This window comes from Drosophila eugracilis, unplaced genomic scaffold, assembly GCF_018153835.1.
Source record: "Drosophila eugracilis isolate 14026-0451.02 unplaced genomic scaffold, ASM1815383v1 contig_353, whole genome shotgun sequence".
In the NCBI taxonomy this organism is placed as follows: Eukaryota; Metazoa; Arthropoda; class Insecta; order Diptera; family Drosophilidae; genus Drosophila; species Drosophila eugracilis.
Window position 1 is genome coordinate 2,130,456 of NW_024573209.1, and position 19,163 is coordinate 2,149,618.

Consider the following 19,163-nt stretch of genomic DNA (forward strand, 5'->3'; position numbering starts at 1 on the left):
TGCAGGCCTGAAGGGAAAAAGAAACTCGGCCATCGCGATAATAAATCAATTTTCACAATAAACAGTTGTGTGCCCTGACGGCATACGATGTCGACGTCTGACTGTACAGTAGAACCATGTACAGTGGGATCAGTCACAGAAAAATGTGCTTGTAATCAAGGATTTTTAAGGCGACCTTTAAAGGAGTGCATACTTAAGTTCAAGGTACTAGAAAAGTGATGGTTGTGAATTAAATTTGTTTTATTTGCCCTTTCAATCTTTTCATTGTCAGCTTTTTTAGTATCGCCTTCCGAGATTATAATTTACAGGTCTGTTCTGGGCGTTTCGCCTTAGATCCGTGATTGGGTAGCTACCGCCTTGAGCGGCTGTCTCAACGGGTGGACATTGTGGAATAACATTTCCGAAGACTGGCAGGGCAGCCATCGCGACAACAGCCAGCATGGCAAAGAGAACAACCTGACGGATTTAAAGGTGTTAAATATTTATTATATTACTTCTTAAGCAAATGCACTCACCATCAACTTCATCTTGAACAGGACTTCTGAATATGGCTTCTGCTCAGGCTGCAACAGCTTTTATACCCCATAACATCGGCTTATCACTTTCAGAAATGATGAATTATCAGCTTGAGCTTCGATTGACACAATCTCTTTTCGCGGTAAAATGAAATATATATAAATAATTCCTGCTAATTTGAAATAATATGAGAAATATTTCGCTTGAACATAATCTTAAAGTGCATTATATGCAATCAAGTGACATATTTTTCCACGGAAAGAGGCAAAAGTGCAGTACGTTAGGCATTGGGAAGAGTTTTAGGAATTTCATAAATGAATAACTTATTCAAGTTACTGACTCCACTGTGCATTTCGTTCGAATACGCTGCGAGGGGCTTACACTTCTCGCACCACTTAATGTCTTGGCAGCGACATAATAAATTAACTGCACTGCAATTATTTTCACATTTTCGCAAAGTGAATAAAAATTATAAAATTATGTGGGAGCGATGAAAGGGGCGGAGTGCTCTCGAGGGGGCAGGTCGATAGCGTGGACGCGAAAGTGAGAGCTTATGTAAGGGATTATCCGGGGGCCAAGCAGCTGACGTCTGACCCTTGGCCTCGGCCAGCACCACTGTCACTCCCCACCACCTTGAGCGTGAGTTTTCCCCACTCAGAAAAACAAGTCCAGCCTGCAGTTAATCAAAATATCAAATTAACTGTCGTGTCTGTGGCAAATAAATCAAAATAAAAGCCGGTCCCAGGCTTTGAGCCCAGCTGAACTGAATCGGGCTGGAGGAGAGAAATCCTCCCAATCCCCCCTGTGAACCCCATTTGGGCGCCCAGGGCCACCTCCTCAATCAAGCCAACTGATGACGCTCCCCTATGAAAATTTCACATGCAGAGACTGGCTGATGAGTGAGCTGAATTTATTATAGGCCATGGCGATGGCGATGTACGTGATTTTATGAATGAGCATCGAGGTGTGAGGCGGCGGCAGGAGACGGCGAGTATTGGTGTGTCGTCAACGCCTTTGGCGGTGATTATTCAATGTCAAAACTTAATGTCCCCAAATTGCAGTTGTTGTCAGCGGTCAGCCATGAAATTGAATGCATGTCGCCCCGGTGCAGAAGGCGGGTGCTGCGGCAGCTGTTGCATAGTTTTAGGCGTGACACATGTCAGCTCCTCCAACCCTCGAACCCTCAATCCCGACATTCTGCGATTATCCCCAAAAAGCAGCCGGCAATTTAACCAAGCCGGAAAAACGAAATAATAAAATGGGTTGCCTTGGTTACCAACAAAGTTGGTCAGAAATCAAATACTCTTTTTTCTTATTTAATTTATAAATATGGACTAACAATTTGGAAAAGACCTTTCAGCTAATTAAACCTATTTATTGTAAAACATAAAAGGTTTAAAAATACCACCGAAACTCCTAACTCAAACTTTGTAACCCAATGTTAGGGTATCAAAAATAAACCCCAATCCCTGGCCGGCCAAACTCAACTCGAGCTCAACTCATTTGCCAGCAGCTGCCATGGGGCATGTCCAGTTGCAAGGAGGGAATGGGAATGGGAATCGAGATGGGGAAAGGGGGCGAGTCCGAGCTGGGGAGAAGCTTGTTACCATAAAATTGGTGTAAACGAATTGCAGTCATCGTCATCGCCGTCGTCGTCGTCGTCGCTCTGTCGGCATTGCAAAAGTCCAAATCGCTCGTGGAGCGGGGGGTGCGTCATTGTGAAATGTCTGTAATTTGGACAATTTGATGAATGGTTATTTGCCACGAGATGGCAAAGTGGTCATTATTCTTTATCTCCTTCACTGGCTCCTTTTCCACTGCCCTGCTGCATTTTTTCGGTACCATTTTTTTTGTTGCTGGTTTTGTGTTCAACGTTTTACTAACTTTTTCATTGCACATTTGGTGCAGCTTTTTAGCATTTTTTGGTCACCTCTGCAGCAGCGGAACTAAGTGCATTGTTTGTCGGAGGGTATCATCAGTCGGTCATTAGGTTGATGGAGGGCAGTGGTCTTTATTAAAAAAAGGGTATCAAATTGTGAAATTTCCTCATGGTATTTCGAGCTATCGTAGAGACCCTCCACTGGGCTATACTTATATAAATTTCTTACTTAATGTTATTCTTCGTTAACTAATATACATTTTTAAACAGTTTTTTTGACAATGTGCCTTTTTTATTTTCATTTAAATTTTTATATAAATTCTCCTTTTTAATAATCAAATAGTCTTTATATAAAACTATCATCACAAAGTGAGTATGGAATATTTTACAGGGTACCTGTAACATTACTGATATAAGCTCAGTTGCCCTCCTTGGTGCTTTATTTTAATGACTCGCTTGATGGTCGAATAAATGGCATTCGCTTGGCCTGCAGCTCGTTTCATAATTCAATAAATTCAAAAGGCGTTCACCTGGCGGCTGAGGAGCCGTAATATTGTCATTAACCCTCTTTTCCTCGCGGTTAATGGGGTTTTTGGGTGTAGATGATTGGTTGATGGGGCTGGAGATGGATTCGTGACCCGTTATCATTTGGGCCCAGTGATTGCAGTCCACAAAATGCATCCACATTGGTTGGTTGGCCGTTTCGGCCTGGTTGGCTATGTGTGGTCGCGGTCAGCTGGAAGCCATCTGTTTAGCAAAGCTCCCCTGTTTGACCACAAGCCGGTCGGCACAGCCCTTGGCACGCCCCCGCCCCTAGAACGCCCTTGGGCATGGCCCAGAATGCGTTCCACATGGCGGCAGGCCTAATTACATTTCTCGGCAAATGGCAAATGGAGAATGGCGTGATTGCACACGCAAATGCGCTCCGTTGTTTATATGCGTAGCAAATAGATTTATGCGCTCGTAATTTACACGCTTAATTCCTTAAGGCAAAGCCCCTAGAGCAACAGCGGAAGAGGCAGCTGAAGCACTTGCTGCACTGCACTGAGAGAAATTACTAATTTAACGTTTGGAAATGCTTAATTGAAATATTTATTTTTCTTAAAGCATAATTGTATACTATATAGGTTACCAATCTCAAAACTGATTACTAATCTTAAAATTGGTACCATATTACCAACTTCTTTAAGTGCTTTAACCCTCTCTCCTTTCTGGACATTATCCCACTATTCAACTGAATGGATATGCCAGTTCCTGCCTCTTTCTGTGGCCATTCTCAACATAGGGTCCATCTTTTGGTTTGTGGAGTACGTGAGACCCGCGACGAACGACCAACTCGTGCAAGTACTTAAATTACCAAATGAGTTATGCCCTCGCAAATACTCCAGAAATACCTAAGAAAATACAAGGGGACTAAACGAACCAAGCTAAATGCAATGAAATTGAGACTAAGCTGAAATAGCAAGAGATTCATTTAAACGATTGGTAGTTTGGTTTTATAACATGCTCCAATTTGTCCGTGTGTTTTATGAAAGTATAAAAAAGGACTTAAAAAAGGCTTGCTATTGAGTCAAAGAGACCTCTTGAAACTCTCTTAGCTCATAGCCAGCCCGGGAAACTCATTGACCTGATCCCCTACCATCCGAGTGTCGCCGGGCCGGCACTTGCTTTGCTGTTTAATTTTCCGACCCAATCATTAATCAAACGTTGCCTTATTTGCATTGGCCCAGCTTCATCCGTTCGGGCCTTTCCCCCAACGGATCCCTCACCAACATGGTATGCGAATTCCCGGGTTTTATAAATGGGCTATGAAATGGCCTAGGCAGTCTCACCCAGCCACCCTGCCATACTCCCCTCTCTGCCCCTCAGGCCGCTTAATTTATTTGTAAATATTAACACATAAATTTTTCAGAACGAACGTTTCGCGATGTTGTTCTGGGGATTTGCGTGGAGCCCTCGGGTATTTATCAATATTTTATTGGCCCCATAAGCTTATTAATTGTCCGGGTTACCTTTCTGTGGGGGATTTAATTAGCCGGCAGTGGCATTGTAATTGCATTACCAATCCATCTCCATGGATTGGTTTTGTCGGTGGAAAGTCTCTCCACATGCGAAGATGCGTGCGTCAGTGGTCGGCATGGTAACACTGACCACAAACGAACTGCAAGGACAACGGAGATGGGGAACGGAATGGAATGGAATAAAAGCGAATGATATGGAAGGGGATGGGAGTGGAACGCACCGGACTGGCTGTTGCTCCTGACAAGTGCACACGAATGAGTTTCATGAGCTGGACTCATCCGGACAGTCTCCGGGAATCAGGGACATAGGGAATACTCTCCCATCTACTAAGGGGTATGGTTCCCTACATTGCAAGATATGTAAATATCGCGAATATCTATAATTGAAATTTCGTTAAATTTTAATATTTATAAATCTATAGAATTAAGTTTAGTTATTAGAAATATTTCTCCCAACTGACTTTCTTAATAATTTACATCCTCTTTACATCCTTTGCCCAACTTTGTTAGGGTATCCCGGCATTCTTCCTCCGGCCTGACTGAGTGACAGCTGCTTGCCAGTCGGACATTATGTGTGGCTCCAGCTAACCGTACTCGTATTCCTACTCCTACTTCCAGCCCCAGCATCCAGATGGCTCCTCCGCCTGCCTGGACACATGAAGATGACATGACTTGGCCCGCCCCTGGCTGTAAACTCTGATGATGGCCTCTCCTGGCAGGCAACTCATGCTGAAAAATCCTGTTGACGAGGATAAAATGCAAAAACAGACCGAGCGGGGATAGAGGAGAAGGAGGATGAGGATGAGGCGGAGTTAAGTGAAGTGTAGACACAGTGTCGGGCTTTGCATCCAAGGACGGGTCTTGGCTTGGGATAAGTTTATTGTTGTATGTGCCACACGAATTGTTTTCTGGTCAAATCTGTCACTCGGCCTGTCCAACTGTCACAGTCTAAAAACGAGAACGGAAAGCCAAGTTGGGGAAAGGAAAGGACATGACATCGACCCTAAAAACCAGGACCAGTTAGACTCTAGACCCACTCATTGTTAGGTTTTGATGCCAGAGATTGATGATTGTATTGTGTTGATTGTGGAGAATGTGTCATAATCTAATGGCAGGGGAAATTGAATATGAAATCTTCACCTGATGAATGAACTGGAGTTACGTAGCTATTAAAAAAATGTAAATTAATCCAATTTTATACCCAGTTCATTGTAAGCGAAAACTTTTGGAGTTCGGCTGGGCCTAGATGATTTGAAGTTTCCTTCAACAGATTGGGCTGAGAAATAAGCCCCTGCGGCTTGTGCTTATGCCCGATTACACACAAAGACATTTCGCCGACGGCTGTCTGGGATCGATCCCCGATATATACCGCCTTCCTGGGGGGCACCATGCTGATTTCAATTTCTCGCAACGCAACATGAAACGCTACAAAATAATAATGATGACGATTGGCCCGTTCCCCGGGCATTACTTTCCAGTCAAGTATCTCGAGGCCTTGCGCATTTCTTGACTTCTCAATGATAGAGCCCAGCATTTGTCGGCGTCTTTTCTTTCTTTATTATTGTTCAGTGGATTTGGATTCGTCGATCAATCGAAGCGACCGCATGTGGTCAAAACTCACGGCCGAAAAGAAAAGAAGAAATATATGAGCCTGGGAGAGAAACCGTTTGGATTCATTCATGAAAACCCTCGACTAATTCGAGCTGAAATGTGTGAACAACAACGGTGGAAGGCAAGCCAACCAAGCAGCCTCGTCTGTTGATTAATGTATGAACGCACAGAGTCGTCGGCGATCCCGCTTCTTTCCTTCCTCTCCAGAAATCCAGTAGCCATGCTGCTCTGTCGATCGGGCTGAGTGTCATTAAGGTTGACTGGAGCGCAGCTGGAACCGCCTGCGGATTCGAGTCCCGGACTCCTAACTAGAACTCGGGCGCGGAGAAAATGTCAAATCGCTTTTAGCGCAAAATGCGATTTGGTGTAACTCAATACAGGCCCAGTTTGCTGGCCGTAATTGCCGGCCAAGTGAGTTCATTTGAGCGATCATGCATCATGCATGATGATGATCGAAAATGGGAATGGTACGGGTACAGCTACGGGTATGGGTTTGGTTACTGGGGATCATAAGTACTGGATCTCTGCTGACGGGGCGTAAATAAATCCAATTTGTTGCGCGCGTGAGCGTTTGACTGTTTTTCTGTTTTTTTTTTTATACAAAGATCTCTACAGAGATCGGTCGTTGTGCCTCTTCCTCGAGTTGGCCATCCATCTACGATCGTATAATGTCTTGGCTTTCCGGTTGCCACAACATGTCAATCATGCTCCATGCCATATCAAACGCATTTTCCATTGTTCGAATTGATATTTTCTTGTTGATTTCTTTGGCTTCGTTTTATTTTTTTGCCATAATTTATTGTGATCGTTTCGTTTTGCAGCTTTGGCTGATGATTTTATAATGGGATTTCGGTTCATGCTCGCCTTGGCCAGTTAGATGAACAAGTCGATGACGGGGCACAGTGCGGATGAGTTATGGCCGTAAAGTGTGACGAAGCTGTCTTGATTGGGTGTAATTATATATTTAGTTTGGGGAGAAAAACAGATCATTAGTTAACCAATGTTGTGTTCCACTTTTAAATACAAATTTTATTTGTTAATTATATTTCAGGGTTTGTTAACATATTCATATCATCGTTTATTATAGTTTATTATTATATAGTTTATTTTTAATCCATAAATTGATTTTGATTTCATAACCCTCAAAAGGGGAGAAAATATGAAATACTTATGAATCGAAGACCCTTCATAAACATGGCAACCATACTGTATCAACAAATACCCTAATACAATATATATGCGATATACCAGATCATAAATAACCGGAAAATGTAAGAAATTGCTCGAGGGAAATGGATGGTGGAAAATGCCTTCGCATAATATCAAAGTTTTCGTTAAACGATTGCGGGTCGAAGGATGGTAGGGCGAGTCAACGCAATGGGAAAATCCAGACCGGGCCAGAAACCCACCGAGAACCACTTGTTTTATGGCCAGCTATATTTTTGCATGCTGTGGAAGGAGGGGAGGAAGGAGTATCACCACCGCCGCCGCCGCCGCCGCCTGAGAGCGACAAAAAGACGTTAATCACGTTGAGTTATGTGACATTCTTATATCTCTGCGCCACCAAAGTGTCACGTACGCATTTGTTCCAAGCCAAACCGCTTCGTGTGTGGGTGGGTGGTTCAGTGGTTCGGTGGTTCAGAGGGTGGATGGCAGTAGCTGTTGCTGCTGCTGCTGCTGCTGTCAGTTGGCCATTGTTATTTGCTGCAATTTTGCAGTTTTCTTTTGCCGCCTCGTTTCTTTTCAACCAGTTCGTTTGGGGTTTTATCGCAGGGATAGCGAACAGAAACCGAACTGAACTTCACTACTGGCAGCTTCTTCTTCTCCTCCAGCATATGCCACATATACTCAACAGAAGGGGTTTTATTTTCCTCTCCATTCCCCTTGTTTTTTCTCTTTCTGCAAAGTTTTCCGTGATTTTTTCCACACTCGTGTTACAAAACACAACACAAGACAAAAGAGAGTTTTCTTATTTTGCCTCTGTCATGTGTGTTTGTGTTCGTAGAATTCGTTTGTTTGTTGATTTTCGTTGTATTTGTTTGTTTGTCATTTCTTTTGTTCTTTCGCTGCTCTCTGCCATTGTCAACACTCTCTCCTCTTGTTTGCGGCTGTTTTGGGTGCAAATTGCACTTTTGTTGGAACAAATGCGATGGAAACAATGCCACCAGCAACAACGACACATTTGAAAGGAAACGAAAGATAGACATAGGCGGAGGGGCTCTTGGGTGGAAAACTCCTTTTCTTTTCATTTCGCTTAACTTTTCACTTTTTCAACTCATTTCAGGCAACGCAACTTCACCCGTTCCCCAGGAATTGCTGCTCTTGTCTGATTGTCTGCCTGCCGTTGACAGTTTGACTTATGCGACTTATGCAATCTGGAAATTACTCTTTTAGTTGGTTCTCCTGGAAAATGACATTTTTCTGAACAGATGAGAGTGTCTGATGCTGGATGATAGGGTTAGATATGGCAACGAACGAAAGGTAAGTCTTTCTTTAAAGAACACTCTTTGAACATATCATTTTTGAGTTCTTTCCCCAAAAAAGATGAAGTCTCTTTAAATCTTTTGTTTTGACTTAAAAATAATCTTAATCGTGTTTCCTAGACAAACTAATTTTATGTAATAATTAATAATTTCAGCCAAGCATTTTTTCCGTATTTTCCGCATCAAAGCTTTGCCGCCTCTGGACACTTTCCATAAATACTTTTGGTAATTTTGACAAATCGTTGCCCATCAGCGGCAGAAAGCGAATTGTCCCAAATGGTTTAGAAAAATGCTCGAGGCACATGAAAACAAAATGAGCCGACCAACGAAAAGTAAATTAATTACGCATTTCAATCATTTTGAAATGTATCTTTTTCCTGCCCCAAATTGGGCGCATCATTTGTCAGAGGGCAAACCCCCCCTGCGGAAACCCCACGAGTCTTGCGTGCTCGTGTCAGTTGGCCTGGTTGAAAGGCGTCAATGGCGTCGAACAAAGTATGGTAGAAGGGGTAGTATGCCTTCAGGGGAGTGGGTTAATCGAAATCCATCAATTCGAAGGCGGCGGCAGAAGCAATAATCAAAAGTTGTAATTATGTATTATTTATTTTTTATTTATTGTGCATTACTCACAGCAAGAATCGTTACCGATACGAGGGACTCGTCGATTCCCAGCTGATTTATTGTTGATAAATTTATGAAAATTTTTCTTAACCGACCGGAGACCCTTTCTGGCCAGAACTGCCCTGGCTGGCTAGCTGGTCGGCTGAATGGCTGACTGGCTGTATGGCTGTATGGCTGGAACTCATCAATATCATTAATCATAAAATTAAGTATCATTTATATTAATTTATTATTGTGCCACAGAAATTTCAACAGAGCATTCGTTGCCATCCTCAGCACCACCGCTGGCTCCACTGATTTATCATATAATGCTCATTATCGTCCTCATATTTATCATGATGATGTTGTGCTCATTTTCGTCAGTCTCACGTCTCTCTAGCCCCGTCTCGCTTTGCCCGGCTCACTCTGTCTCTGTCTCATTCGCAGGCCGTCATTAATCAGCCGCCGCTCGCTCCTCATTAGCCCCCTCCCTCTCTCTCTATTTCTCTCTCTCTCTCTATATATCTCTCGCTCGCTCCTTTCGTGCCCAGCTCGAAGCGGTGTAATTAATTATGGTCTTTTGTATTCCACCGACAATTTTCAGTGCTTTATGGCTCTCCTCTCCTCTGTGCTTATGAAATATTGTGTATAAATTGGAAGCACTTAATCATTTCGATTTACATTTTAATTAAAATATTATATATCAAAATGGGTCCCCGATGATCGGTTGGCGGGTGCTGGACGCCAGGGGGCGCTTAACCCCAAAACATGTGTCGATGGATGAGGCCGCAAAGTGTCTGGCTTCTGCGGGGGTTTCCCCAATTAAAAACAAATATTTTGTACTTTATAAACAGGCAAAAGCAGTCAATTAAATAAGCCAAACTATGAAAACAGTGTACATTCCAGTTATTCTCTTTATGGAAGGACATTTTAATCTACAACATTGGGTGTCAAAGGGCAGTCCAATGAAAAATAATAATGGAATCCTTTTGGCCCACTCAACAAGAAAGGGACTCAAAGGCAGGCCAGGAGTCAGACAGGAGTCATTGCCGAACAAACAATGAATGGCATGAAAGGACCGGGGCTCCGGGCCAAAACAGGAGCCAATCTAGCGACCAACTAAAAAATTAAAACGAAATCCAATGGCCAGGCCAACACACACAAATCGAAGAGGGAAAATGTCTGGGGCTCCTTGGCCAATTCACAATTTAACAAACTAATAAATATTTTGCTTTTGCCTTCCGGTGCTACAGGCTCTGAGCAATGTGCTCGCTCCAAAGGACATGGATGCTTGTTCCTGGAAAAATGGAGCAATTCCTTTTGGCATCAGCAAAGTGCATGGTACTCAGGGGGTGAGCAGAGGAAAGCACGGAGGGAGAGGACGTTAAGAAGGGTAGGGCAGAAATATATAAATCAAAGGTTGCACTAAACTTTAGCCTGCTCGATGTCGTTGCCAGGATAACAACAAGAACGATGAGTATTGCTGGTAAAATGCGTCTAGAGATGGCAGCGTGAGTCGTGCGGGTAAGTTAAGCGATGAAGAAAGTAATAAGTAATATATTTTTAAACTAATAATTTTAGTTTTATATGATTTATTGTATACATTACTTGTTTGTTTCAGTGAAGAGGGTGCAAGCTGCCGAAGCTCGTGGCACGCTGACATCGCCAATGGGATCAGCAGTGGAAAGCCTTTGGCTGCTTGATAACTTGATAGGTGCTGGCTGCATTGTTGGTGCCACCGTTGTTGTTATTTCTATTGTTGTTGTTGTTGTTGTGCTGCTGCCAACAAGGACACTTCGGTGTTGGCCTTAAGAAGGAGGGCAGGATAGCGACTGGGGCTCCGGGATCCGCACATGGCTTGCAACTGCCAGGCTGTCGGATATGCACTGACATAAATTGCTTCAACTGACAACGCCAGCGGACAAGAAGAGTAGGGGGAGGAAGAGAGGTGGCATGTGGATCGGCAGGATGGATACTGCCGTGCCCAGGACCTTGCCCCATGATTACTGCCTCTGTCTCTGTCTCGGTCTCGGCGCTGGCAATAACTTTTCTGTGTCCGGGGCCCCGTCTGCTGCTTTGGGGTAAAATTAATATTAAAATGGAAGCATCGCCTTCGCCCAATGTCCGACGCATTGCAATGCCAGCAAGGACCTCCATTTTCCACTACCACACTTAAAAAAATACTCCCAACATACGATAAATATATCTTGGGTAAGGTGATACACCCACTTAGGAGATGATCATTTTTGAAATAAATTTTAATTTGTAAATTACAAACTTTAATGAAAAACCACTTTCCCAAGTTTCCTCTAAGCAATCAACAAGCTATCATTTTTCTGAGTGCACTCTCCGAATTCCCCTCTTGGTAGCTCATGGGGGCACTGCCAGGGCAAAGGACATTTCCAATTTATTTACGCTCAGAGGCACTTTGTCTGCTCCGCTCTTCTTGGCCGAACTCCTCTGATGCTCCTTGTTCGGACTGCTCTGCTCCTCCGCTCCTCGTTCACTGCTTTCTCCTAGTCCTTTCCCGCTGCATATGACAGTATTTGTGTAGCTTGTCAGGGGGCAAACAGATTGGCAGGAAGGGAGGGATCAGAGGTCGAATCTCTTTGCCTCTTTGCTAGTCTGCCTTTTATTTTTGACAGCAAAATGTTCCTTCTGGTCGTGTTAGCGTGAAAAGTGTTGAAAGGTGTGAAAATGAAAATTTACTACTTGGCCGCCAAGATTTATGCTGGCCAATATTTTCGCTTTTTTCTTGAAGAGCAAAAGGGAAATGAAGAAAAACTTTCAAGGGACTAGAAGTGACCAAGGACTCTGGTGTCATGATATTTTCATCTAAATAAAATGAAAGGAGTGGCACGTTGTCCTTGTCGTTATTATGTCTGTAACTTTTTACTTTTTGGGATGTTTTAATTTGTCTTCACTGTACCTAACTAATTTGTAATAGTACTACTTATTCGTAAATCGCTGTAAAATAGTTTTTCAATTCCTTTTCAGCGTACATCGTTTCTAATATATTTTTTCTGCAGATATTAATTTCCTCTACTGCAACGCTCTAATATCAATTTCCGCCTTCGCCTAGGATCCATGCAAATGTCCTCCCACTGATTGCCTTATCGATTGCCAACAACCTGATCCAATACTTCACTTCCGTCTGTCACTCGCACTGTCGTCGATTGGCATCCCGACTTGACATATCCCCACAGCAGCAGCTACAAATCTTGTGTCAAGCATCCCGACACGCACTTGATAAATTATTATCTGCAGTCTGGGTGATGAAAGGCAATGAAGTCAGAAGTAAAGGAAGGCCAACTGCCCCCACGGAGTTCACATCGTTGCCCTCGTTGCCCTGCACTTTGCACTACGGCACAATTTATATTTAAAAGACAGGGGGAACTTGCAGCGGGATCCAAATGGATTGGCATGCACAGAGAGAAATAATGGTGATGTTTCTACGATAGTTAAGTGAAATTTGAAAAATAGTCCTATATCTATTAATAAGAAAGCACCTAAAAATTTCCAGTTCAAAAGTTGCTAAGAGTGGGTCGATTTTTATAAACATCATTTCCTAAAACAGAATCAGTACTGATCATGACAAAGGCCAGAACGGCGAATAGAAAAATCGGTTGGTTTTTTTTATGTTAAATATGTGTTTATTAATGTTTCTTAATCAAATACACTCACCAACAACTTCATGTCGGCAGGTATTAAAATTCTAAGTATGAGTTCTCCTCAGAAGGCAACAGCTTTTATTCCCCAAAGAAGCGACTCTTATCGCATCCACGAGGGATTTCTACTGAAAGATAACTTCAATAGTTCCACAGAATCTTTTTTCCCATATTAAAACTAGGCTTTCTTAGTATTGATCGATGATTAATTTATAATTTATAAATATTGAAATACATTATATTTTAAACCTAAGTTTAAAGTTTTTCCTTAGTGAACCTAGGGTGGGCAATCTCTAGCAAGAATAAGGATGAAATGGGAAGGCGTTGGGCCAGTAGTGGCCGGAAAGTGTCCAGCAGTTTTCAAGAACGACGCGTAAGTGGAGCGGTAAACAAGTGACCCGACCACGCCCACTGGCCACCCACAAAGAGGCCACAGGATGTTAGCAGTCGAAGGAGAAGGGAAGAAGCTGAGCTATGTGGCTAAAATGTTGGCTGCAGTCGCTCAACGGGCGGGCGCCATTTACCAAGTGTCAAAAGCAAAGCTAAAGCTATTGTCGACATGACTTTGGACGACAACAACAGCAAGAAGAGTGCTTTTTCCCACCGAAAAGTGAAATGCTTTGTTGGCAATTGCCGAGGAGTTTCCCGGAGCAAGTCGGAGAACTTGCAGCTGTGCAGGACCTGCAATTCCTGCTGCAGAGAAAAATGGGAGAAGGAGAGAGCAGCATGTGTCAACTTCTTTTCAGACCGAAGAAGGGATTTTCCTCTCCGGCGGGTCAAGAAGAAGGCGGCACCGATAGAAAAGTGGGTGACAAGTAACCGGAAAATGTATTTTATTGTTTGCATCCGGACATTTCGTTTTTCCGACCTCTGCCCTCTGGCTGTTCGGGCATTTCCACCCCGCAGCAGCCTCGCAAAACCGACCAGTGACTTGGTCTTCTGGCACTAAATTTGTCGAGTAATTGATGATATTGCACTTTTTCCCCAAGTAGGTTCGAAAAGGAGAGCTGCAGATGTTCTGAGAGTTGTGGGCGTTATTGTGGTAATGTCCTGGTCGAGAAGAGTGGCAGGGTAATGGATGGAGATATATCCGCGTGGATACAGGGAGCAGGAAATGCTGCCTTCGACGCCTTGAATAGAACTAGGACTATAAAGCCATTTTTTTTTGACGATTACGCATTAATCTTGGTAAATTTATCACATATATTATGTGATGTTCACTTAAATGAATATTAACTCCAAATCTTTCATTATTATCATTGAACTCGGGCTTTGGTTAATATCTTTTTCACTAAAAATCCATAAATCTTTATAGAAACTATAAAATTTTAATGGATTTCATTAGGAGGTTAATGTAAATATAGAGAACAGAAAAATTAATTCGATAATTAGTGCCCAACTTGATGGTTTTGGTGCATTGAAATAAACACTGATTCCTAGTCTCTGTGCACCTCCCACGTACCACCCATCAGAGCCAGTTCGAGCCAGGCTAACTTGATAGATTGTCTAAATGTGCTGCGTATGAATGAATGAATGAATAAGCGAGTGCGAGTGCGAGTACAGCCCCTTCTACCAAAGCAACCCCCTGTTATGTACCATCAGCCAGTTGATGGCCACCTCGAAAACGCCCGATGGGTCCGCCTGATGCTTCTCCGAGATTGATGGCCAAAATGGCTGTTGAAACAACGGCAAAGCGAGGCGGGGCGAGGCGAAGCGAGGCTAACAGGCAGCAGCGACTGCCGCTCAATGAAGAAAAATAATCACCAACATCATTTATTTTCCGTTTTGCCTGCCGACGTCGTACAGCACACATCAATCTTTTGCAACAGCAACAGCCAACTATCGACCATGACCAGGCCTGGACTTTGGCTGAATGGGAACTGGGAATGGAATCGGGGGACTAACAGGGAACTGGCAACTGAGAACTGGGACTTTTCGCCGTGATGTATACTTTTGTGAGCCTGACAGCTTCTGACGTGGATGTGGACGTGGACGAGAAGCCAGGCTTCAGCTTGATGTTTGATGTTTGATGCTAGGAGCCTGGAGGTTGGTTAGAGGTTTGGAGGCTGACAGACGACTTTTGACGTTTGCCTGCAATTAACGATGCCATCCCACTGGCTCAGTGTTGAAAAATGACTGCAGCTGCAGGTGAAAATGGCACGCCAGAGTGTTGGTTAATGACACGACAACAGTTCGAGTCAGCCAGTAAAGCAAAGGACCCCTCCCCCGCATTTAAATCATTAATTCCAATGACGAGGACCCCACACACGCAGCCCCATCACTCAACCAGAGTGATGTCAAAGATAGACGAGCAGCCCGGAGCAGCGGAGGATGTCTCTGGTAGTGGAAGTGGATGTGACCGGGGCAGGGGGCAGTCATCATCAAAGATGGGGATCTAGAGACGGCGTCAGAGTCAGAGTCGGTGTCGCGTCCTCGTTTGCTAAGACTAATTTGTGGCCCTCTTCTGAGACGCCCACAATGAGTGCCATTGCACTCAGAAGAAAGGTTTTATAAAACTTTTTTTATTTAAAATACCAAAGAAGTCCTCTTTTGATAAAATATTAAATATTTTTCATAGCATACTTTTTAGATTATAACCCGCTACAGAAAGGATCGTAATTAACAAAAGATTTTCCACAGTGCAGGCCCAACTTTTTGATCCTTGCTGAGGCTCGTTATGTGACTGGTGACTTGGTTTTGTTGCAAGTCACTTGAAAAGTCATTAATCATTTTGGGGGATTTCGCTTTTTGCGCCATTTGGGGCGTAGTTGTGCGCCGAGCTGTCGGAGTCGCTGGATTTCGACTCGGAGTGCTGCAGAAATCCATCACGCACCCAAATGGCAGCCACTCGCATCAGCCACCACCCATCCAAACAGCCAAACAGGCAAACGGCAACAGCCAAACAGCCAAGAGCCAACAGCTAACAGCCAACATCAATGTCAACGTCAGGCGGACCAGGACGCGGATGTGTGCGCGGATGTAAGCGCGGACAAGGCGACGGCAGCGACGTCTGACAAGCGGAAGAAAAGAGCCACCCATCAAGTGAGCTGAGCAAAAAAAAAGAAGAAAAACGCAGGCGGGGTGGAGCAGTCACTGAATGAAAGTGCTTTGTGATTAGGAGTCAAAGCATATGCTTTTTAATTTGCATGTCAGCTCGCGGTGCCAGTTGACGTTCTACATGCTCGGCTTGGATTAGGTTGCCTGCCCATCGTACCGTGAGATAGTCAGCAGGTTACTATTCGCAATTTGAGCTCTTGTTACGCGGGTTAGATGGAAGATACTTTAGTAGGACTGCAGTATGTTAAAAGGACACTAGAGACCAAGACATAGAAAGAGATTATAAGCTCAATAGTCAAAGATGTTATTATGAAATTATGCCAAAATTGTTTTTTTTTTTATTTCATTTTTATATCCTTTTAAAGACAAATTACTTTCACGATTCCATTAATATTTTCTTCCGGTATTGTAACGTATTCTCGAGTTGCGCATTAAGTCAGTGATTGGGTAGTTACCGCCTTGGGCTGCGGTTTCGGCAGCAGTGGGTGGGCATTGTGGAATGACATTTCCGAAAGCGGGAACGGCAGTCATGGCGACAACAGCCAGCACGGCGAAGAGAACAGCCTGAGAGATTTATAGGTGTTAAAAAATAATGCATTATATCTTAAGAAGATAAACTCACCAACAACTTCATCTTAAATATGACTTCTGAATATGACTTCTGAATGTGACTTCTGCTCAGAGTGCAGCTGCTTTTATACCCCAGAGCAGCTTCTTATCATAAGCTTACTCCTCTATTAGGTGGCGATAATTCAACGCAAGGTTACTTCTGGTAAGTAAGAATTGCAGTAATATTTCAAAATAATTGCAATAATCAAGAATTCATATTTCTTGGTATTCTTGAGTGAGAAATTGTTCGCTTTAGTTTTATACGGGTATATTACATTTTATTTACATTCTAATATCAAATAATAAAATACTCTTTTTTAATATACAGAAATTCACAGATTTGCAATAAACACGACTAACAAGATTATTAATATAGAAATAAGAAATAAGGAATTATTAAAATTTTCCTACATTTGTTGTTTTGTGTTTTCTTATCTACATGTGTTTATGGCGCCATCTAAGGCAGACCCAACGACTTATGTATGTATTTTAATCTTACATTTAGACTGCAAGTTATCTACATTATTTTAAACTTATCAAAGTCATATTCCAAACATGCGTTGGTTCTTGCCTTTGCTATATATTTAACGAAGTACAGAAACTGCTATAAAACTGAACGACACTTTAACAGAGCTGTTAGTTCTTAACAGAATGTTTTTAACATTTACAATTATATTATATTTTAAAAAATAACATAAGGAAAATTTTAAGATGTTATTTACATCATTAAAAAATTTGTGTAAAAATTTAAATTAAATCTTAAATATCTTAAATGCATTTTCAGTTTCCAACGAAAATCCCCAATCGGATTTTATGTTGTTATATCAAATTTAAGACTGAGTCAAAATAAAATAATTCAAACAGATAATAACAATATTTTAATCAATAATTTTATACATTTCACTAACATTTGTTTTCTCTTAAAAATTATAAATAATTAATTTTTATCCATAAATCTGAACTATATTTTCGCTACAAATAAAGGCTTTAAAGATGTAAGATGTAACTTTAAAATGTAACTTTAAAATGTACGTATTTATTTTAAAGTATACAGAACACAGCCGGAAATGTAAAGGGACTCAAAAGGAGCTATTACCTGTCACCTGTCACTCGGCTACGAAGTTTTCTACTAAAAGCCGGCCAATTAATAACGCTCACTCCATCTCCCACCCAAAGCCAGTAACTTAATGCAGATTCGCTGGGTGCGGTGGCTAATTAAAACAGCAGTTAAATTAGCCAAGAAAAGCTGGGCGAGCAATTGACAAATTGTTAACCAGATCTCCATACAAGACCAAAACCGAACCGATTTAAGTCGAATCGAAACTCGGCGCATCGATCAGCGGCGACAGAAACACTTTGCCTGTCGTCTGTCGGAGTTTGGTTGGTTGGTTTTGGCCATCTGGCGGACACTCGGACTCACAGAGTCCACTTGGCCAATTCCTGCGCCATAAGATGCCGTTAAATGGACACGCAGCGCGAGCCACATTTAAAGAAAGAGCTAATGCCAGAGCCCCAGACTTCAGACTTGCAGCAAGTTCTCGGTCTGCGTAGCCAGAGATGCTTCCTGTTTGATAAATTTGAAAATCAATTGAAAATGCCCGAAAGGCCGACGCATCTTGGTGGCAGACAGACACACATACAAGTCGAGAGAGATTCGCGGAAAAGCAGCTGGAAGCTGTTCCGAGTTGAATCGGAGATGCTGCCCCCTCCGGGAACTGGAAACGCCAGTCACTGCTTGGCCAAATTAAGAGTGTGTTTGTAGGACAGGAATTCGTTTAAAAAAATAATTCATAATAACAAATACATGTTTTTGGATTGTTTCGTCTTTATTAACATGAGAAATAAGTATCTTTAAAGTATTAAGTACCCGATTCTCGTAATTTATCCACCTGCAACTTTGTTTCCACCTGTCACGACCTTCAGTCACCAGTCACTACCACGCACTTGCAGCCGCATCACTGGCACTGGCCATAACCTAGAATATTTTAGTTTTTTATTGATATTTTCTAGCCATCTATTTACCGCGGCTGGATCATCTACCCCGATGCCCGATCCCCGCGCCAATCGATGCAAATAAATCACTATGGAAAATGCAGTCGATGAAAAAAGCGACGCGTAAGTGCCGCCAAATAAATTTCGCAATTTATTTATTGCAGAGTCCGCGCGGGTTGCCGTTCAATTAGGTTGGGAATGGGGGATGGGGGATGGAGAATGGGGATTCCCCTTGCACTCCCTGCCTTTATTTTTGGAGTCCATCGTTATGGTCAGGTTTTTGGCTATCGACAACAAACAGGCGCGTCGCGGAAGAAAAGTATTTTATTTCATTGCCAGCAAATTGGCAATAAGTGAAATTTGTTGGCCCCGCTTGGCAGGTGTGTGTACGCCTGCGTCTGTGTGTGTGAGCCAATGGCGATTGAAGGAAAAGGAAATTTGAATCGCACGCGTATTCCCTTACTGGGGAAATTGGGTTAGCAATGCCAAATCTTTTTCAGGGGGCGTATTCGGGGCCTTTTAGCAGGTCCTAAGGAGCCACTTAATATATCATCGTATGGTTTAATTCACCAATTAAACCGCTGCAGCAGGCACCTGCAAAATTCCAGGGAAGTGCAACCGTAACCGATCGACTCTGACCCATTTAGTTATTGTTAACATTCACTTTTGTGTCCGTAATTTATTGTTATGCCTGCACCTTCAACGGCATCATTTTTGCATAAATAAA

The 19,163-nt window shown here is 42.8% G+C and overlaps 2 protein-coding genes across 2 annotated transcripts; both read right to left on the minus strand.

The window, feature by feature from the left end:
* Nucleotides 1-221: 221 nt before the first annotated feature.
* On the minus strand, nt 222-528 carry LOC108105774. Its single transcript, XM_017212497.1, has 2 exons — nt 516-528; nt 222-456 (listed from the first exon to the last, which is right to left on the minus strand). The coding sequence occupies exons 1-2, from the start codon at nt 525-527 to the stop codon at nt 277-279; spliced, it is 192 nt and encodes a 63-aa protein (XP_017067986.1). The 5' UTR covers nt 528; the 3' UTR covers nt 222-276.
* A 15,694-nt stretch (nt 529-16,222) lies between these two features.
* On the minus strand, nt 16,223-16,475 carry LOC108105725. The gene is made up of 2 exons (XM_017212440.2): nt 16,458-16,475; nt 16,223-16,399 (listed from the first exon to the last, which is right to left on the minus strand). The coding sequence occupies exons 1-2, from the start codon at nt 16,467-16,469 to the stop codon at nt 16,223-16,225; spliced, it is 189 nt and encodes a 62-aa protein (XP_017067929.2). The 5' UTR covers nt 16,470-16,475.
* Between the last annotated feature and the right edge of the window lie 2,688 nt (nt 16,476-19,163).